Here is a 22,741-nt window from a genome sequence, read left to right on the forward strand (position 1 = left end):
GAACTTTATTGTTTTTTTAAAAAGTATTCTACAATAATGGCTCAGAATACTACCGCAACGTACAGGGACAAGGCAGTGCTCTGGGCTATGACTGTAGATTACTCTAGTATATATATATTTGTAAGAGCTTAAGAAAGGTTGAAGCAGGGCTGTTCAACATTTCTTAAGCACATATTTCATAATTTTAACATTTTCTAGATCTGTCATATTACAGCAGGATTTATCAAATGCAATGTAGTCACAGAAGTCTTGCATAAATACAAATATCGATACTTTACCTTGAATATTGTATATGATATAAACTCTGCCTTACCTTTAAAAAAATCTCCAGATCATTATGTGACCTGGGAGTCTTTCCTTTTCTTTCTCTTTAAGAGTTTTTAAATATATATATATATATTTATATATATTTGCTATCATACATCAAAGTATATATGAATCCCATCATTTCTGTTATATTTTCTGCAGACATGGTCTGAAACAAAATCACCACCAACTAAATCAAAAGCTTCCTGGTTAACATAGGAAAGCCAAAGAGGATCTTTCCTCTTCTGTTGTGTTTCAGTACTAGTATTTTTTTAAACTTGTAAGGATTCTTTATAAACTAGAGGTCCATAGATCATTTAAAGCAGTCTTCATAAGCAAATTTACATACTTTGACATGCTTTTGTGAGGCAGTTAGTATCAAAATCCAGTAGTATTTCTTACGGAACCATATGACTTTCTGCGATGCAGATATACATTTCATTTCTAAAAAGCCACAGTTCTTTTTCTACATCTGCTCTCATCAAATCCCCAGGATTCATTCATAAAACTGCTGCTATTCCAAATGCTGATGCTGTTATCCCTGCTGTGGATTAAGATGTACACCCAATCTGGTGACACCATTGCGTGGAAGATTGATAAGTAGGAAAATACCCTCCCCAAATCCACAGATAGTCTTTTCTATCTCTAAATCCTCATGATTCACGTCGCCCCACAGTGCAATGCAACGAAGACACGTCTCTGTGCAGGCTAAGGATCTTCTTCCATCAAAGGAATCTCTAAGGGAAACAAAAGAAATAGCATTGATTGCCGATTGTAACTTCCCTTTATACTTTTGCAGACTATTAGTATTAGCAATTCTACAAAAATAGAAATGGACATTGCAAAAATGACATACAGTATCGCCAATTCTAGACCCACTTACGCTCTAACACCTATATGAAAATTAACCTAGTAGAACTACCCAGATTTTCTAAAACAAGCTAGGCCCACAAAAACCTAAATGCAGACATTGTTTCTACTACATTAATCACTGAAACAGCATTCAGAGTAGGCAGGGACTTTTACTGGTATTATTATAATTTCTCCCTCCTCCTTCTAGCTGTCCTCTTCCCGTTGCGACACTATTAAACATTAGCCCCAAACCTATGAAGCAGGAAGGCTTCCTGCACCCAGACCTTCGCCTGCAATGAATTTTGGACACTGGGCTTCAGCTCTTTGCCTAGTGACTCTCGGTGACTGTGGAGAGCAGGATCAGAGCCACTCCTTCCAAGTATCTCCAAGGAAAGCTATCTAGTTTCCTTAGCACGCTGAGCAGCACACCATGCAGCTCCATTAGAACTCAATGAAATGATATCAATGCATGCTCATGTTTGATTTAAATGCAAACAATAATATACGGCAATCTCCCTTCTCATACATGGTCCTGTGGGTACGTTCTCCTTATGCTGTGACGCCATTGTCCATGGCTTAATGCGTACGTGCCTCAGACTGAACAGCTTGCTGTACGCACAGACATGATGGGTTTGTTAGTAAAGGCTGCTAATTTTGGCAGAGTATGAAACCATGATTTGCTTTCCACTTAAAGCAGAAAATCCTGTTCTCTGCAGTGAAAGCCATAGCATGTGAGGGAGTTGTGAGCATGGGAGTTGAGGAGCAGCTGAACAGAGCAACACAGGCAAGATGATGGTTGGCTTTGGTGCTGTACACAGGTGCCTGCTGACATCCCTGCTGACGCTGCTGTTGTGGGGTCTGGACAGGAACCTTCACATCTCTCGCAGCACAGCTAGCACGGACGTATCACAGACACGAAGCTCTATGACCGCAGAGTAGCATGGTTTAAAAAATGTCCAAATTAAGATGTGAACAAAACCATGGAGAAAGTACGAGCAAGTCAGCTGGGTTTATTCCTGCTCTGACGGTACAAACAAACGATGGCTCCTATGTACGGACTCACCTATTGCACCTATGCAAGACTCACCATCTGCAATATCGATCCGCGGACTTGTGGATGCAGCCTCCTCAGCAGTGCTATGGGATACGTCAGTTCGATCTGAACCGGGAAGCACTGCCGCTTGGCATGCCGGGGATGGGTACAAACTTTGGAGCAGTTCAGAGGAGCCCGACCTACTGTCACAGGTCTCAACTTCGCTAGGCAGCGTGTCTGTAATCCTGGGGCCAGGGTAAGCAGGAGGATTCTGATCTTCTGTCTGCAAAATATGCCCCTGGTCTGTGGTAGCTGAATATCCGGGTGCCAGAGCATTCAAGCCGCTGCTTACAGCTTCATCGTAGGAAGGCAGCATGACAGGAACGCCATCCACCACCACAAAGTCAGGGTCACCCATGGAGCCCTCCTGGTTGCCCCTGCGTCAAACACAGACGAGTTATCACAGAGGGCAGGAGCACGTCAGAAGCACCTCGGAGCGTCCGCTGAACTTAAGTACACAGCACTTTTCTAATCATGCAAAATGAAGCTACGGGGTCATTAACATTCAGAGAAATGTTTGCTTCACGGGTTTGCAAAACTCTGCTCAGGCTGACAGGTGGAATCTGTTACAATTGGAAAAATGAAACTGGTAATGTGAAGCACGATTTCGAGAAGGGAAGGAAAACAGGTGCTTGGAAGAGATAAGGAGCACCATTTGCTGTGCCGTGCACAGTAGGTATCATGGCTATAAGATCACAGATGTAGTTCACCAGTCAAAAGTGCCTGAACCCCTGCAAAAATGCGTGCTAGAGCGCAAAAGTGTTTACAGCCCATGTAAACAGGCACTGAGGTGACTACTACTGGATGACAGGGCGTTGGTGGCCAGATCTGTGGCCTCCTTCAGGTCTCACTTTCAAAGGATGAAGGCTTCCTTAACCGGTACTAGGCTGGTTTCTTTGTTAAGCAAAACATTTCTATTAATTGGGAAGGTCTGTTAAACCCAAAGTATCTGTTTAGTAGCCAATTAAATCACAGTAGAGTCCTAGCAGGAGGGAATCGATCCCAGGTACCTTTAGGACATGAAAACACCTGAAAAGGAGAGGACAGAAAGCCATTGCAATAAGCTACACAAGTACGGGCTATAAAGCTCTCCGTAGTGCAACCCATTACCCTAAAGATCTTCCTAGTTATAGATGTATATGTATACTACTCCCCATATACTGTTTATGGATGTATATTTACACATTACTTATATAATCTGTATACTTTTATGTACACATTTCTTTAAGATCATCGAGTCCTTTCTGCTGCACGTATTTACTGACATACAGCTTTTTCATCTCTGTTTTCTGCACATGGTAGAATAAAGACAGGAGAAAAAGCGAGCGCAGGAGAGAAGGAGTCACACAGTGAAGGTCAATAGCAAACTGAGCAGACTGAAAACTAGAAACAAGTCTAAACCCAGATACAGTACTAGTTTTGCCTAAAACTCCGCATGCCTGCCTTTGTTTTTCCAGTTGTAAGATAATAATAATACCCACCTACCTGTCTCATGAGGAGCGCTGTGAGAATCAATGACAAATGCTCATAGCTGCACAGAATTTTACGGAAATAAAGGACGATATAGGAGATGTTTATGAATCGTGATGAAAATAATACTCATGAAGGGAAAGCAAACATAATATAAATTTGTCCGTTGAGAAAATCTTTCTTAAAACTTACATTACTAAGTCTACAGTAGTTAAAAAATTAATTCCCCCAGCACCTGAAAATGAGTATTTAAAAATATTGTCAGCTATTTTTACAGGCAGAAGCAGCAATTCTCTGTAGTAGAGCTGTAATTACTCCCAAAGTGAATCTGGCAAACTTTGCCTTTTATCTGAGTTGCAGAGAGGGCTACTGTGGGTTTCCAGGGGTGCCCTTCCACACTGGTGGCTCAGAGACTTCTGCTCAGAGCAGAAGAAGAAGGTACCTGCAAGGCTCATGAGCTGCTCTGTCTCCTCAGTAAGGAGTGCTGAACGTAAAAACTGAATCAAGGTCCTCAATCTTGGGGAAAAAAAAAAAAAAAAAGAAAAAAAAAAGAAGAGTACAAACCTTGGAAGGAAATGTGTCTTAAATTTGGTCTGGAACATCCTGGCTAAAATAACCAGTAGCAGTACTAATAAAACGCTGGTAGCAGTAAACGCCACTATTTTCCATGTAGTCAGGAGAGTCTCCTGTGTATTTGGCCAGGTTTGTTCTGTAACAAAAAGGCAATACAAGAGTTGCACTTGATTATTACCATTATTATTTTGTTTTAATGCTTCAACAACACTCAAAAGTGCCTGTTAGGACAAGATATCTTTTTTACGTATGTTGTAAACGCACACGTGAACCCAATACCACACACCGAAAGCAATCTTAACATTAAGCTGCCACAGGGGCTGGACCTTGCTTTTTCCCCTTGACTTTTTTTATGCGTGCAATCATGACCTAACTTATATACATATAAAAATATCCAGATGATGTTAAAAAATACATTTAAAGAGCTAACGACTGAAATGGTTTAGGATCATTCAGGATCTCAGAAATAAAAATGTACTGTATTTAATAGCATCTTAAAATCAATGCTCATCACTTAACCACGAAACAGATGAAGGTCACCAGGCACTACAGACCAACACATTTGGTCTAAAAAAGAGGGCAGAAGTAATGCCACTGCTGCTGCCTTACCTGTTTTGACACAGTATACTTGGTAGGAGGGGAACCACTCTCCGTACTGGCAGGTGATGTACTTGTAGTCGTTGGTGAGGGTGTAACCAGGATCACAGTAAAACTCTACCACCGTCCCGTGGTTGTAACGCTCGCAAGGCCGCGGGTGGCAGATGTAGTCTCCATGACTCACCATTGGAGGTAGTGGACAAACTTGGGCAAATAAACAAACAGAAAAGGAGAAAGGCATTAATGCCAGCAACCCACCGCTGGGTAGCTTCAGTGTGTCAAAATACACTGGGCACGCTTCAGGCTCCCTTTCAGGGTCCCTCAGGTTTTGGGGTTTATCTCAGTGGTACCAGATTTCTGCTGCTGGGAGACCAGGTGCCCATCTGCACCCGGGGACGGATGCAGACACCTCCCGCAGGGCAACGTGTGTCAGGGTGGGTTGCTTTTGGCTCTCACTGACACTGGCAAGCTCTGCTGTCACCTGTTTGTTTAAAGGCCTGAGAGATGGGATCTGGGAAGCTTTCCTTCCTCTGGGAGGGCGAGAGGAACACAAAAGGGGACACGTATGCCTATAAGATGGCTATATGGGCACGGAGGGGAACAGCCAAAATAAGGAAAATCCCTCTCCTTATGAAGCATCTCAAATTCAGCTGTAACATCCTATTTTTTGTTTCATTACTATAATTAAATGGTTATATGCACTAATTAAATTCCTAAATACTCACTTTTAAAAATAAGTTTGCCATCAGCTGTCCTGCAAGAGATTGCACAGCACACAGTGTTGCTTAAGCAATTACAGTCTGTACCACTATAATATTATTAGGTTGAGCTTAAATTCTACTAGTGTTATTTGTGTTTTGTTATCTCTGAGCAGACCTACTGATCCGATTGGTAGGATCGGTGGTGGAGCGAGAGCTTAAATATAACAGAGGCTGAGCCTAGCCTATGTTAATTAAGTGCAGCGGTTTACATAAGGTTATGTAAATAAGAGAGAATTGCAATATAAACATGTGGGACTTTTATTGTAGGCCCCGAAATGAAAAGCAATGTCCTCTCACATGGCTGGGCAGATGAACTCAATGGAGAGCCCAGGGAGCTCTCTCTAGGAAAGAGCAGCGAGTAAAGCAGCTCGCAAGCAGTATTTTTACAAGAGAGGAAACTTTTCCACTGAGTAAGTGTTAGTTGATTACTATTTTCTTAAGTGCTCCTAACACAGAGGGAAAAAAACCAACCCTACAAAGATGTAATGGTGTCTCAAATGGCTACATACTGACCCGAAAAGGGCTTAAATTACGGGATGGATTGTTTTATGTCCCTTCAGAGGCAGCGACTAACTGGCTCAGTGCCCCATCTACAGGCTGCTCCCTTCACTTCGTGCCTCCCTCATGCAGGCAAGACCTGCTGCATTGATTTAAATAATGAAAATGCCATCTCTCGGAAGAAGACTCTTCCCAGAAATTACAATTCAGCTGCTTCTCTCTGTGAATCTTGTTACATGAATAATGCATTTCATAAAAAAAAATACACAAGATATTAAATGAATCTTCAAGAGAGGCTGATTACAATATGCAGCAATGTCTATTCCCTGTCCCCTGGAGACATGGTTTTGTTTGCATTTTCATGGGCAAGGCTTAATAATAACTTGAAATCAGAGCAAGTAATTCACATAAAAATTCACATCCTCAATATTCTGCATACTTTCCAAAGTCTCTGGGCCCATGAGAAAGAGGAATGCTTTACTGGGAAGTCAACTCATGATTGAAAACAATTTTCTTAAGACTAGGGCAAAGGTGTCAGACTGAAATAGTAGAAAAGCACCTTTTGTTCATATCAGGGATCATTCTTCTATTAAAAGAAAATTATCAGTGAAAGCACCAATTCTGGCCTGCCATAAGGAAATCCGGTATATTTTTATTATCTACACTTAGAGCACAAGAACAAACGAAGACCGCAATTGAAACTTTGCAGCTGAGTTTTGCCAAGCTGCGACAGGCTGCAGGAGAAGTGTAGATGCTCAATACCTTTCTAGCAACGAGCAAAGTAGAGCACATCTTGTCGCAGAGAGCAACCGCTCAGAGAAACAAATTTCTCCTCTCCAGCAACGTACTGCTCTCCTGCTGCCTCATCCCTAACCTCTTCATGTCATCAAGGGCCAGCAGCCTGCTGAATAAAAAGAGCCTCAGGGCTGGTGTCCCAGCAATGTGGATCAGCTCAGGAATGACACAGAAAAACAATACACTGTGGGTACAACCCAGATACGGAGCTGTCAGTCTGTTTACAAATGGAAACGTATTTTATAAAACCTGAAAAAAAGAGCATCGCTCTTCACGTAGGGTACCGTCCCCAGTGCTAAGAATGGGTGTCATCCCTTCCTCTGACACCCTCGGTATTTCAAGGGAAACGCTCATGTATTGATGCTGCCTGGAAACTTCTGCAAAGGTTTCTTTAATGCGCCACAGAGTATTAGTCATGAATTAGAGTCAAGTTTTAAGTGGTTGTTCCTGCCAACAGCTCCTGCATTAAACACTGTCACAAACAGCAGATGCAATGGAGCTTGTTTGAAAATGAGGGTGTTTAGCTCAAATGAAACAGCGCTTCGTTCTTACGTCAGCTGGACTGTCAGAGTCAGGGGTTTTCACTCGCTTGGGATATTGCTCACTACCTCCTGTGAATTTTATGTCCATCCAGTTTCAGGATCCCTCAATATGTGCACGGACAAACTGGCCCCCATCTACAATCAGTAATGCTCAGGTTCAGAGCCTCTTTTTCCAAATCAGACTGAACGAGATAGATACATCGCAAACAACCAAAACCGAACTGATTTTGAGCTCTTGGCAGTTAGTCGTACGCCCAGTCCCTTTCTCAACTTGCTCCATTGCCATAAGCATCCTGGCCCAAGACCATTTAAAGTCAGTGGCAGGACAGCCATGAAGTGGCCTTAGTTTTGATCATAGAAAAGCAAGGTGATAAAACTCTGGAGGGCTGATGAACACTCTTGGCTCCTAAAGACAGAAGATTTTGACAGGGTCAGAAGATCTCACAGGATCAGATCCCTTATTGCTGGTATTTACTTAGCATTATGCTGGATACCAGTGTATGATACTGGTTACACAGATTAAAGGAATGTGCCAGACGAAATATAGATGAAAACTCAGGTGGCAACGCTAAGCGCACTGATGTTTTCCAGGAAAGTTAAAATTCTCACATTCCCAGTGATCAATCCTAATTGTATTTGGAAATTACAGGCCACGGACTCCAGCAAATGAATCAAACTCACAGAATGAAAATAACCACAAACTGATTGAAATAAAATTGTGTCTGACAAGTGTATTTTCACTGTCAAAGCCGACAGCAGTAAGAACCATAAATAATCATAGAGACAAGTGAATTCTACTTCAGGAAGTTCTCATAGCTTAAAAAAAGCCCTAGGTGCTGTTCTTAAGCGCGACACCAAATCTTTACTAGCAATAGCTTTCAGCATCTTAACTTTACATGGCTTTTGCGACTTTAATGCGCTAATTGCAACATCCACCATGGATAATCCAGTCATATCTTCTGACGACCAACATTAAAAGACCACATGTGTATGTCCTTGACTTTGGAGCTTGTCAGAGGGACACACATAATTCAGGCTGTGTCTGCTGGTGGTTCTGCAGCATGTCATCTGCGGTGGTTCTCTGCGTCAGTCTCTATAGAGCAATTGGCCACAGACTGTAAGGGGACTTACATGAACTTTACAGCTCAGCATTCTCAGCTGAAAAGCTGAATCGTTCATCAAAAAGAAAGAACAAGTGTGTTTTATGGCAAACAAATCCCTTCCGGGATGCTCAAGATGCCTGTTACTCAAGGAAGTTGAAGGGAGGAATTCCTCATTTGATTCGATGGACTTCCCCGCCTGCCCTTAGGAGCTGCTGGAGCTGAGGGCTCTCCTCTGAGATGAGCTATGGACTTTCTCTTCCGATTGATTTTAACGAAAGATTAGTGCTCTCAGGTAGAGCTTAAAACCTGGGGAGTTGAGCCTTGTGTTACAAACACTGTCAAATACTGGCTTGGAGCAGAGGATCTGTTTCAGGCTAATAGGAGAGCTTTTTATAACAAAAGACAAGAGTATGTCCCACCCCCTTTTTGTGAGCTGTCCTGAGGTGCCAAGACCCCAAGCCTGGCTTTCTGGGTTCCCTGCAAGAGACAGCACAGCGAAAGGCAAAGGCGGGTCTGCCCCCCAGCATGCCTCCTCCGTTGCAGCCTCCGCAGCGTGATAGCCGCATCCCTTAGAGCGGGGTCCCTGGCAGGGTGACGCAGGCTGCGGGCGCTTACTGCCCAGGCGCTGGAGGAATAAATGGGGTTCATCCAGTAATTTTTCCTACTCCTTACGGTCAAGAAGCTTTTTAAACGCTGCCCAGAGGATGCTGCAGTAATTCTGCACTGTTGACACTGGAACTGTAGGAGGGAGGGAAGATTTTTTGGCATTAGCATATTCTCAATTAACATTGATGGCATGGAATAAAGAGGTCATGTCACTTTTTAAAAGCCACTGGTAGAGAGATAACAGTGGAGTTACAGATATTTACAGTGCTCAAAACCTTCTTTTTAGTCCACCAGTTGGTTTAGGTTTTGGTCAAAGTAGGCAGGAGGTAAATTTTTCAGGTTTTGCCCAGCTTTTGTATGTGATCCAGAAAAAAAAAAAAGCAAAAATTACTTGAAATACAGGGCACTTATAAAAAAGGGGTAGGAATAAGCAAGAAGCCTATTTTCCACCTTTGATTTTTTGCATAGCATGTTTTTCTCTAGCTACTAGACTGCCTTTCTTGTAGGATACCAGTTGCTCGGTTAGCTGGGGTAGCAGCGAAACCCAGTGTAAGGCGAGCCATTTTCTCTTTGACAGAGGGATGGACAGTGGACAGGGTTAGCAACATTTGCACCTAATCAAAAATAACACTTCTTCCAAACGCACTGTGAATGTCTGCTCACTACGCAAAGAGTGAGAAAAGATTAAGATGAAGCTTCATGATGAGAAAGATAAAAACCTGCCAGTTCCAATGTGTGGGGAAGACGCTGGTGTATCGTGCTAGACAGTAATCAGAGAGGTGAACACGCTGTCTGGTTTGTGCACAAACTAGAAGAGCTTCTCCTGACCCTCCCTTGTTGTTCTTGTACATATCAGGACACTAATTAACACGAGAAATTTGGACATCTGTCATCTGGCTACTGCATTCCAACCGATGTTTAATTCGAGCCATGATATGGTGCATGGGACCACAGCAGGGTATGTCCCAGCAGGTCTGACTCTTCCCACCCAGAGTGGCCTGGTCCCCAGCTAAGGCTTTACTGGCTGGCTTCAGGATCCACTGTATGGATCCTTTCCCATATACTGCCTTCGTACAAATGCGTGCTTGTGTATGTAGGATTTGAAAATTCAATTTTTTACAGGATCATAGAAGATGAAGATTATGTTTCTTCCTTTTCCTGCTTCTTTATGAACACTGTGCTAATAAAACTTGGTTCCTTGGTTATTACAGTGTCATCACCCTTCAGAATAAAAACCACACTTGACCAAGAAGCCTTTTTCTCATATACCTCAATTCTTGTCCAGTTCACCTGACAGACCTTCTCATTTCCACAGGCATTACCTGCACGAGTCACACTTGCACTGCACAGTACAGAGCCCTAATTTGAAGCTCCTCATCCTCTCACATACACGTAGCACCACATAACATGGTCAGTACGGAGAGGAATGTAATGCCTATATCCTATATTCAATTGATGGAACGATTGATGGTATTAGCATCTTTCACAAAGGAAAATGTTTCTTAATAGTTAAAAGTTTGTAAAAAGCAATAAACAAAAAGAAAATAAATCAGTGGTGGTCAAAACCAGGTAGCTGTTAGTTGTGGATTTTTAAACTCTAAAGACGCTATACTGTTTAGAGAATGTACTGATTTTATTTGTTCACCAAAAAGATCTCAAGACAAAAACTGGTGGACAAAAATTGGTATTTCTAGTGCAATATCAAATAGGGAAATGCATGGAGAAAGGGGGCCAACAGGAAGAAGAGGAGGAAAAGGAAATTACTTCTGCACTTTCAAGGTTAAAAAAGGATTTTTCTATTTTATACTTAGATTTTAATTTATAGTAATGGAAAAACAAAAGTATTTTAATTTTAAAGTTGTGAAACAATTCCCACTAAATCGTCCAGTACTGTAAGCAGGATGGAAGAAAAACTGTTGGACTCAACCAGTCATATCCAGTTGAGATCTTGAAGAAGAAATTAGGAGGTTTGTAAAAGGAAGGAAGTAGCAAACCCAGTTGTTTTAAAATAAGTCCTGTCAAACGATCTCAGTCTAGAGCAGCTGCTTAATGAGAATTTATTCCTAATGACACTCTAGAAATGTAGGCAGAACAGAAAGCTTTACTAGAACAACTTTTCATTTATCGTGAACATCAGCTCAGCAATATTCTAATGATATATTCCTGTAACAAATGCTGCCAGCATGGTGAAGGGAGATTTAGTGCATGTTATAGCTGTACTGGGACAAGGGAGAAAAACTTTGTGGCCACTGAATTTGTGTTTTGAAAGTGAAGACATGCTTTGAGGAACTTTTCTGATTACTCATTCCCACAGCAAAACAGCAGCACCACCAATAGTAATACCAGAATAGAAATAATAGTGGAAAAACCTAAGTAAGCCATAATATATGAAGTAACTCCTATTAAGCCTGAAAGTAGACATGACTTGAAATAACAAAGATAATAGATGCTTATTTTGAACTCTGAAGTTGCCAGCAAATTTACTGAAAGCCTACATCAAGATTTATTAAAAATATTGTTATCCTTAGCCACTAATTTCCAAATTCTTTTCAATCTTAACCTTTTTCAATTACTTAACCTTCACAATGCCACCCACGCATTTTCTTCTAAAAGGACACCTAACAGTTAAGCAACTTCTTCTAGACCATTCAGCAAGTCAATGTTGAAGCAGCTTGGAACATGCCCCGGGTCTCCTGGCTCCAAGCTGCTTGTTCTACCCCTAGACACTCACCTCTGGGTAATTGTGTACCAGTTACAACAGCGAGGTAAGCCTTTCAGTATGCACACACTGAGAAGCACTTTTCACATGATACAGAGTGTGAAATGAATTGAATAATTAAGTTTTTAATGAAAAGCTGCTTCTCTGGTCTAGCTTTGACAAACACCATCTTGCTGAAAATTGCTATCGCTGGCACCAGCTGTATGAGCCTAAATGAAACAGTATAGAACTAGTTTCAAGCCTATTTTAATAATAGTTTCATATCAGATGATTCCTAAATGGAAGCAGAAGGTGATTTAAAATCACTTATTGTACACAGAGCTTCCTTGTTACCGGAGTTACAAATTACGGAGCCCACTCTGCAGTTCCAGTCAGCTGAGCTCCTGCAGGAGCATCACGCCAAATATGCACTTGTCCTCAACAGTCCTGCCATTCCCGGCACAGCAACCTCTGAAACGTTGATCTTAATGCCAAAGTCTTTCGTTTCAAATGCATTTCACAACAGATACGGGATGAAACACACTCCAAGTGATCTTCCTCCTATAAATTATAAGTTAAAAAGTGCAACTTTCATTTAAACTACAAAAAGTTGATGATGACTTTGCAGCAATAGACAGTGAGGAGTTCTTTTAGCAAGAGGCCCATAATTATGTTTAAGGACATATTTATACTCATTATTCACATGGGAGTGCTTGGAGCACTGTGATCTCGTTTACAGCAGATCGTTTTAGCTTTCTTCATCTCTTCTAGTTTTGTTTCTTCCTTTTCTCATGAGTGGTTAACTTTATGATCAGTAATGGCCTTTTGAGGACTTTGAGAAGCAGATGCTGGGGACTGCATAGACACCTAACAGGATGGAATCAGAAAGCTTCAAAATAAGTCAAGGTTTGGGTATCTGACAGGCATCACAGGAGGACCCCACACCTGGAAAAGGTCAAAGTGCTTAGAAGTAGAATGGAGGTGGAGGAGGGAGAGCGAGCTGTTGGGAAGCTGGCTAAGACAACCAGACAGATAAAAGCACCTGACAGGGATGTCTGAAGAAGCCAGCGCTCACTGTGAGCTAGACATATCAATGTTTTTATGCTATTTTAACCCCTCTTTCTTTAATTAGTTTTTCCTCTTTCTCTATAAGCAAGAATCCCTTGAGCCTGTGTGGTGTCACCCACACCAGTCATTAGGGATGAGACTGGAACGCCAAATCCAGCTGGACTTGCCGGAACGGACGAGCTATATTCCAGGGCTTAGCTGAAGGCTGAGGAAATCAAACTACACCGCTTGAGAGAAGGAAAAGCACAAAGTCTCATTCCCAATGGAATGCTACTAGGGAAAAAAAATTGTGGAGGAAAACCAGCAGGTGATATTAGCACCATAATACCACAAACCTGCTTACAAGACTAGGGAGGCACGGAAGAGTATTGGTTTCTGTTATTTATGTTTAGTTATCAAGTGCCTGCCTACACTGATCGGTGAAACTGCCACCCTTTAAATATTGCTTTGTATTTCTGGAAGTGAACAAACCTACGCAGTGAGTAGACTTCCTAATGCATAGAGTCTGTAGCGACAGTTTCCTCCATTCGTGGAAGACGTTCTGTGATTGCACTGTGTAGCCAAATTTAATGTACGTTTCCATAACGCACAGAGATACTTGATTTCAAGGTAGACAATGTAGTGTGCCTTTCCTTTCCGAGGACCCCTGCCAGATACAGTTAAAGATTAATATTATAAAACAGCCTTCGGGGAGAAATTTTGTCTGCTTTCCCCCACCTAATCCTCAGCATATTTAAAGAACCATGGATAAAATACTACATGCATCTGGCAGCTAATGTGGAACTTCAAGGCAGAAATTATGGCTCCATAAAAAAGTTGGGATGTCTGGCTGATTCTGGAAATGCTAAGGAGTTTCTGAAAGGTACCCAGGCGATAGAGCAGGTGTAAAGCAATGATTTACTGTGACAGTCCTGTGCATCAAGCAGAAACAGAAGACATAAAAGAAACAGATTACAAGTTGTCGTTCTGTTGCTTTCTTGAAAAACTAGGGAGAGCGGAGAAGGCATCTATTTCAATCACAGCCAAGATCAAAAAAGATTTCTACGAAATGCAGAAAAGGAGCAGTCCCTCAGAACTACAATTGTATTTGTCTTCTTCAATGTCTTCAACTTGGCGACTGTTCTCTAAACCTCCCCCCCTTATAAAAAGAGCTGTAAAATGTCCACTTTTGTGTATCATCCTGTCTTGAAACGCGGTCTGGTTTTCTTTCTGCTTCACTTTGCTGGAGTTAAGAGATTGGATTAAGCAGTACGTCCACAAAAGAATATGACTTGTCTGCCTAGTACTTCATGTCACTGTGCTCTTTCTGGATTCAGTTCTTTTCCACACCTCTTCAGCTGTGGGTAAAGGTGTACAGATGAATTCCAGCATTCTCCAACAGCACAAAAATCCAGATATTGCAAGTTGCCTATGAGCAGCTCCTTAAAGTGTACGACTGCCACGTTCATACAGGGAGTTCTATCTGCGTTCTCAGGTGATGAACGAATTAACTGTCTACAGTGCAGAAGCAGAATTATTGAATGACTTCTTTAAAAGAGAATTATCCTTTTAAACTTCTTCATCACACTTGCTTTCTACGAGTTAATCACCCCCAGGGCGAAAGGCTATCAGCCTATTTCAACCTTTGGCCATCAGGCTAAAGGTGTCACCGATGTAAAGGTGTTGCCCAAGTGAAGGTGCTTACAAATATTGTCGGCTGCTGCTGTTCGAGCATTTACTGCCGGCTGTCGTTCCTGAGTTGCAAGAAGTATTGCTCCAGGCAGTGAATGTATTCTGAAACACCACTCTGGTCTGAGCTATTAAAAACAAGGCTATCAATTCGTCTTAGGTTAACATTAGTTCAGTTAACTTGGATGACCTCTTTGGCAGTTGAGTGATACTTAATTCTCCCTCCTGCCTGTGAGCTGAGTAGGTGTAACCATGGAACAGAATCCTGGTATCTACCTCTCTTAATTTCTTAATACCACAGTGTTTCACAACTTGCTTGTATTGCTGCCCTCTGCTCGCTCTACAGGATTTTTATCTGTTGGAGATCTGCTGCATCAACATTATCTTCCCTGAGGATACGCATCAGTCTGTCACGTTGGAATTTATCTAAAGCCTTCTCAGTGTCAACAAGGAAACACCGAGAGAAATCCATTCGTACCAATGTACGGTATCTCAGGCTTAGGATTGCTTACTTTATTCTCACTCCTGAACATTAAATGATTACCGACTGACTTGTATTTATTTTTCTCAGTGTATTGCTGTATGTTTCATCAAGAATTTAAAATATTTTAAGGCCACAGGTTATCAAACACATAGCTTGGTGTCAATCACAATTTCTGGCATTAGCAATTGTTATGTAAGAATGAAGATTTTTTGAAGCTTTCCTTCAAAGTATCCTGCATGTAATTGGGTAGAAAGTTTAAGCTACTTTGTTTGTTTTGTAGTATTAAGCAGCTATGGCATGTCACCTGTAATATCACCCTCTTCTTTTATGCTCTTTATTTTCTAGGTTCTATGTCAGCATTATCAGACCCTCTCTCTGAGTGTCTGTCCTCAGGTTTCTGAACAGAATCGGTTTAAAGCTCTGTCCTGTATTCTTGCCCGTCCATAATATCTTTTTGTCTGTAGCACACTTGCTGGTTTTCTCATATGACTAACCTCCTTTTATTATTCCAAACTTTCTTGGTGCTCTAGGTTGGGGGTTTTATGTTCTCCTGCACTACTTCTGGTTTGTTATGCCATTTTCTTAATTCCTTCCTTCTCCTGTCTTTCTCTCATAGCTTCTGTAACTTTCAGGATCCCTTCTGTAATCAGTTGTTAGCTTAGCGTTCTATCTTTTCACCTCCCCTCAGGGTGAGGTGGTTTTCAGAGTTCTGAAATGCCTTCAGTTTTCCTCTCTGTTTTTCCTCTCTTCTACTCATTGAATCGCCCCTTTGAGACCTATTCCTCATGTTTGTTTCATTTTTATTTTTAATCTACCTACAAAAATTTGAAATATTTTCTATTTAACATTCTTTCAAGCTTGACCTCAGCTAGAGAATCTACATACTGCGATGTATCTGATTTCCTGCAGGACCGGCTGTTGTGTTCAGCTGGGATCATGCTGAAACCAGACATTCCAGGTAACAGGATCATGTCTGTTGTTTGCAAATTCAATCAACCTGTTTTCCCTTTTAGTCTTAAATACGAAGCCAGGAATTCCCAATTCCACTATCCATACAACTGCTTTATATTACAGCATCAGCACCATGATCACATTCTCCCAGCCCTTCCTCTCTCTGCCTGCTTCCCCCCCAGTTCTTTATAAGAACTATTCCTTAACATCTTCCTGGAAGTCTTCCGAAGGGCATGAAAGATTTAAATATAGAGTCCAGATGGCAAGGTGTGTAATCATATGCAGAACATATTCCCAAAATACTAATGGCCAGACTTTTTTTTTTTTTTTAATTTCTCCAAATCCTGTGTAATGTCTTTAGTCACCTTAAAGTATCATATCATAAACGTTTTGTAGTTCTATACATTTCGTTTCACAGAGTTCCATACCAGGATGTTTTCAAATGTTTGCTCTTCTCCAATGTTTTTGGAAGCTATCTGATTTTACAATTAATGTTGATACCCCATGTGGTAATCTTCAATTTAAGGGTTGTTCCCCCCCCCCCCCCCATCTTTTGCATAGCTGATTTTACAGAAGGTGATCACTAACTCACATTAATTTCTACAGACGGATGATTAACCCCGAATTGGTAAGTTAAACATCATATAAATACGTAAATTAACATTTTCCTTAGATTTTCATATATACTTGGAAGGCTCTAACAAATTTCAGTACAAAAGAAATTTAAAAAATCTTTTGCATAATTATGGAATTCCACTAGAAAAAAGGATATTAAAAAAGTTAAAGATGTAAATTGAGGAATTAAAGGACAAAAAGAATTCAGTGTTAAGATGCTTCATCTCATCCTCTAAATGACTGTAAAATTTTCTAACACTGGTAAAACAACACAATTTCCTCTACCATCATTCTCAGATATAGCCGGACCATTTCAACTGAAGCTTCCCAAATGATTCAGCTTGAGAAAGACACTCAAAAAAAAAAAAAAATCAATCCAAATGTTTTAAATTTGGCAAAGGTACAAGCATTTAAGAAGAGGATCTCATACCAGTAAATACTCGGCAATCTGAGCGAGAGGCATCTTTATCTGCCTGAGCTATAACAACTTCCCTGCTTAGATGCGAACAGCTGTTTCTGAGAAGCCGCTGCGTAACTCCGCAGTGTTGGCTGCACTTCAGTACCAGGGAACTCAGGTTTTCGGCACTGCTGCGACTAAAGCAACAGCGATTTTAATTATCAGGAAAACCTTCCTCCCTAGCAGCAAAAAAAATCAGTCTCTTGCCAGAGTTTGTGGAAGCACCGCGCTTGGCAATATTGAGAACGAGACTGGACTGGAGCATTAGAAATCATGTTGTAGGATGGGAGCTGACTGTTCCCTGGTGTAACTTTTTACTGAAATGGAGCTACAAACCTTTAATTCAGAATTTATTTGGCCTAAAAAAGAGGGGACAAATCATGAGATGGACATATAGCATTTGTGTGATTATACACACACATTTAAGAAATTCCTTCCGTGAAGGCTTGAAGAACATATATCAAAATGAGAAAGCTGTAAACACCATTATTTATAGCAGAGTAAAAGCTCTAAAATGGTTTACTAGAGCTTCCTAAGAACCATTCGCTTTTAATTGTTAGCATATTAAAATACTGAGCAGGAAATGTTATTAGGATAAATTTTGATTTGATCGTGGAAATAAATAAATGGAATTAATCTGTTATTTGCAGATTTCCTCTGTGAAAAATACTGCTTGGCGAGATTATCCCTCACACATAAAAGGACTGCTGAAAAATGAGCTTGACATTGGATTGCAAGATGCAGAATAAAAAATATGCAGGGAGGGAGTTTTGTCCACTAATTAAGAGCAGTGGATTGTAACGAGATTCCCGGAGTCTGGCACTCCTTGTATAAATCACTTGAACTAACGCTTTCAAACAAGGGCACCTCAAGCGGATTTACCCCATCCGGATATAATTTTGAAGTTCGCCGCATACCAGCTGAAGCATCCCTACAACAGTGTTCACAAGGGGAGTTGTCAGGGGTGACCTTCTAGTGCTGCTGCTCTCTCTTCTGCCCCAAGAGAAGCAGGGACAGCCCCGAAGCTGAGGAGAACCTGCTCTCACAAGCGTTACGCTCCCAACATCGGTCTCCTGTGGTTCACTCCACGCATGCGCAGATGGGACGCCAACGTGAAATCCCCACGGAAAGTTTTAACATTTAGAGAGAGCAATAAGAAAGAGATTAAAAGGGAAGCTAGATCTAAATCAAAACTCAGGAGGCCTCCCAGATGGCCTGGACCCAGCAGCTGCCACACACTGATGCCCCATCACACATTACCGCAGTTGACCGGGGATGATAACTTTTGACATCTTACTTACACGTGGAACTGTCAGGGCAGCAGTTCTTATCTCATGTTTTAAATTATCAAGACAAAAGAGCGTCTCCATGACTTTATAATACAAGCAATAAACAATGAGCACATGAGCTTTCCCAGGTATTTTTATAGGAGCTGGAATGCTCACCTGGGTTGAGTGAGGGTAAGACACAACTTTTTTCCCTTTCATACACTTGAGTTTCTGTATTTTAATGCTCTTATCTTCCTAACTGAAGAATTGTCATTTTTATCAAAACAGTTATACTATTTCGAGTAAGCCTAACAGGGTCCTTCTGATTTTTTAATGTATTTTCCATGCTATAAACAACAACAGACAAACCTTCCAAAAATGGCTCACATAGACCTGATTTAGTATTAATCTTTTACGGTGTACTAAATAATAATAATAATAATAAAATCATCTTGTTATGTCATTCCAAAATTGCCAAGGTATTTCTGAATTTTGGAACTTGAATTGTCAGTTAAAAATAAGGATCATTTTATTATTTTGGTGCAGTATATCACTTTGTTGATGCTGGCAAATTTTTGCACTTCCAGAATGCATAGCATTTAGCTCAGTGACATAAGCATCACATACGAATTCCTGTAATTGCTTTTAGCTAAATTCTACACATAGATAGCTTCCTTACAGGATTGAAATAGAGCAAAAATGTAGTCCTTTTAGGGGAATGAAATGCAGAGGATGTATTTTGATTCTGATGACTTCCCAGGATGTTTCATTCAAGATGCAGTATGATAACGGAGGAAGGCAGTTCACAAGGTTTCGACAGCGTATGGAGCAATCCATTCGGTATCTTTGTTTTAAACGTATGGGATGCAAATAGAAATGCACTACAGTATCCTCCATTCCAGCGCTGCAGCTACAGTCACAGATTATTCCTTTTGGCTCGGTACGATGTACCTCTGTTTCACACTGAATGGTTTTTATGTTCCTAATCAATAAATTGGCTCAGTCATTTTCGCTGCAAATCCTTCTTTAAGGTTAACTACTATGAGAGACAACAAATATTCAAGCGTGCAGCATCGTGTAGCACTGAATAATGTTTGCAGCTGGCATAGCCCAAACTAAGAGCTTCTGTGCAGTATTTTTCAGTTTATCATGGAAATCTATCCGTACCTATAGAAACTCTGACCATCTGCACACAAATGCGAATTCCGTAACTTCCTCGGTATTTTTATTACAAAAGCTGCAAAGAATTTACATTTTAAGGGCAAAGCAATCATAGTTAAGAGCTTCCTCTCTTGCATTTCGGACACCGGGAGAGCAAACATTAGTTAGGGAACACCAAGAGCTAATGGCGCAGCGAACCACAACAGGTTGCACGCAGCAAAACCCAGCTACACTCTGCGTGGCCTGCGGAACCGTTACATACAGCATAACTGTGGTTATAGCCCCGAGTTAAAGATCATACAGAGCATGCTGATTTTGCGAAATTGAAAGAAAAACAAACAATAAGACATTTACCTTCCACGTCAAGGCACCTAGGTGGGCTATCTGACCAGATAAGGTTATACATGCACTCAAGGAACTCTGCCCCTTCTAGTTTATATCCAGGGAAGCATTGATAATACACCACTGTTCCTACGGGGAAGGAGGACTCGAACTCAGATATGTTAATGTAACTATGAGGAAGAACCAATGGCCTCAGGCAACCTGCAAATTAAGAAGAGGGAGGTATCTTTTATTACAAGGTGCTTATCTCAGTCATCTTCACACGTCTTGGTTCTAATTCCTAAATTGAAGGGTGCGATATTTTTCATCTGCTCTGCTATGAATGGCATGCCCGTGTAATCTCCCTCAGCTACATATGTCTCATCATCCTGTTTCAAACCCTTTCATTGTTTAGCCCACACGCTTCACTAGCGTGGGAGTCGCTCTCAGCAAATCCAGGAAAGGTTTACTGAAAATGACAGTATTTTGTTTCACAAACATTCACTGGTTTAGCAGATGGCAATTTCTTTTTGAGGTAGAATCTTTAATAAATAAAGATTGTCATTTGTATAAACCATGAGTTTTGTTCCTCCTCTTAAAACTGACAGGCATGTAAACCATCTTTACCATTAAAACCGCTCCTGTGACAAAGTGCGCACAGCTGTAAAAGATTTGCAGAGAGAATTAACGATTTTGAAATTCCAGTTTGAGAAAGTCTAAAGTGACGTGACTCACGATGAGCAGTCCCATGATAAACGCTGAACGAGGTCTCAGATTAGGTTATCAAAAAGTTAAGGTACCTGTTATCACCAGAAATTGTAAATGCAGTCAGAGATGGCGTTCTACTTCTGGAATTACTTCTGAGGGACTTGTACCAGGGATGGTACTGAGCCGTGACAGTTACATGGTCACCAGCCATATTTAGTGCAAGAAAGAGCAGTGAATTTAATAGATGACATGGCTTTATAACATGTCATTCGCATACGTTCAGAGTCTGTTTTGAGCCAGTATGTAGGTAGGAGTTGGTACTAGAGGAAAAAAAAATCCTCATGGCCTTAGAAATGACCCTCTGGGTAATACTTAATACTGTTGATTTTTTAACTTGCAATAATGTAGAGGAAAGATGATTAGTAATCAGGGAATAAAAAATAATATTATAAAGTTATGAGACTAATAGGAGCTGCATTATGGCAATCCATAAATAGGTCTCTTGCCACTACTAGGAATTTGTGAAAGATGTTCATAGGACTCTCATAATTTTCAGCCTGAGGGGGAAACTAATATCAGTCTGAGAACTTGTTGTAAGATGCTGGCATCTAAAATAAAAAGTCTCGGCAGCACTTCAAGTGGTTATTTCCTTGCAATGGTCTTTCAAGGGAGAGGGACGAAAGCAAAAGAAAACAACAGAAAAAGCCTGAAAGCTTTTTACAGCACACTGTCCTACCAGAGCAATGGTTTTGATAGCTGTTTGACTAGCTGGTTATCTCTCTGCTTCAATAAAGCTTCAAGCATCCCATCTCCTGGCTACTACTCGTACCCCTGTATGCCCCACGCACAACGTACCGGCTCCTGCAAACCAAGCAGGACGATATAAGCAGCCTCCAGTGGGACAGAAAGAAAAAGCGCAGACTGCCCAAGCAAGACCAAGCTTACTGTCCCTCTGAACTGTACCAGGGAAAATTTCATCCTGCTGGCTCAGAATTTTAATGCTCATTGGGTTCCTTTAATGCAGGACAGAGATTTACCTGAATTTGTATGAGAGCCAAATGTTTGTGAAAATCCCTGAATCTCTAAACACCTCAAGCTGCTTGAAAACTTCATTTTGATTTATTTTTTTTTTTTACTAAGTAATTCACATCATTCCACATCAGTAACTGTCATGAGTATCTCGTGGCAAAAAGTTTGAGGTTGGATTCTTACAATCCTTTCCCACTGCTCTGCCAGAAAAAGGTATCTTGGTGTCATGAGACTCCCCTGCCTGTTGTAATCAAAAGGCCATAGAAATGTAATTGACAGCTTACCTAGTGCAAGTAGACAAATGCCTTTGATGTTATTAGTGCTTGACAGAGCAAAAAGAAAATTCAGGAGTCAATTTTGGATCAGGGTTACAGAATTTGGCAAAACATGGCGGATGCTTGAATCTGAATTGCCTATTCTCTACCTGTCTGGTAGCTACAGCACTGCTCTTGTGCTATCGATTTCATAATTTTTAGTGGCATTGCTTTTATTTTTAAAAGCACTTAACATTGAATATTGAGTAGCAGCAATTGATTGTGTTTTGTAGTATAAATACAGCAAGAGAAGAAAGCAGCAAGCCAAGGGGTACTTTTGCTTACGAGGTTGAAATTGGCTCTCACAAACTTTCCACCTGGAACTCTGGCAAATACAGTACCTACAAATTAATCTTTTGAGTATCCATCTCACTTAATCTTAATCTACCTTAATCAGATGTGAGGTGCACCCACTCCCAAAAATGGGCTGTATACGTCATACTGCCACACACCACGCCATTGCTGATAAGACACCCCAAAACTAGTGCCCACTTTTTTATGGATTTGTGAAAACCTCTTGGGCTTTGTTGGCCCTCTTCAGATACACTGAGCTAGTCCTAAATTTCTAAATGCCTGCACCATAGTCTACGACAAGACCTTGAGACACAGTTTGATGTGCCCCAAACTGAGTGTCCTAGCCGCGGAGACCCATGCAAACTAAACTCCTGTAACTTCTGACTCTGGCGCCCACCCGTCCCATCACCTCACGGCAGAAACGCCAAGCCCTGCCTCCGTCACTCCCGAGAAGTGTCCCAGCTCCCTTGCCCGCCTGCCCCGACTCTACAAATTGATGGGACGCTGTA

General features: G+C 41.2%; 1 protein-coding gene across 3 annotated transcripts in view; it reads right to left on the minus strand.

Annotated features, from left to right (window-relative positions):
* Positions 1-875: 875 nt before the first annotated feature.
* Positions 876-22,741, minus strand: part of SUSD4 (sushi domain containing 4) — a 73,744-nt gene continuing 51,878 nt past the window's right edge. For 2 of the 3 annotated variants that reach the window (XM_075749331.1, XM_075749332.1), the window contains exons 5-9: positions 19,921-20,109; positions 4,904-5,095; positions 4,286-4,430; positions 2,246-2,628; positions 876-1,043 (exon numbers count right to left, since the gene is read on the minus strand). In XM_075749331.1, the coding sequence (XP_075605446.1) occupies positions 1,015-1,043; positions 2,246-2,628; positions 4,286-4,430; positions 4,904-5,095; positions 19,921-20,109 (938 nt within the window). In that variant the 3' untranslated portion in view covers positions 876-1,014. The remainder of the gene's footprint in view (positions 1,044-2,245; positions 2,629-4,285; positions 4,431-4,903; positions 5,096-19,920; positions 20,110-22,741) is intronic. The other variant, XM_075749333.1, reaches the window with a different exon arrangement.

The sequence above is a fragment of the Balearica regulorum genome, chromosome 3 (genome assembly GCF_011004875.1).
Source record: "Balearica regulorum gibbericeps isolate bBalReg1 chromosome 3, bBalReg1.pri, whole genome shotgun sequence".
Lineage (NCBI taxonomy): Eukaryota > Metazoa > Chordata > Aves > Gruiformes > Gruidae > Balearica > Balearica regulorum.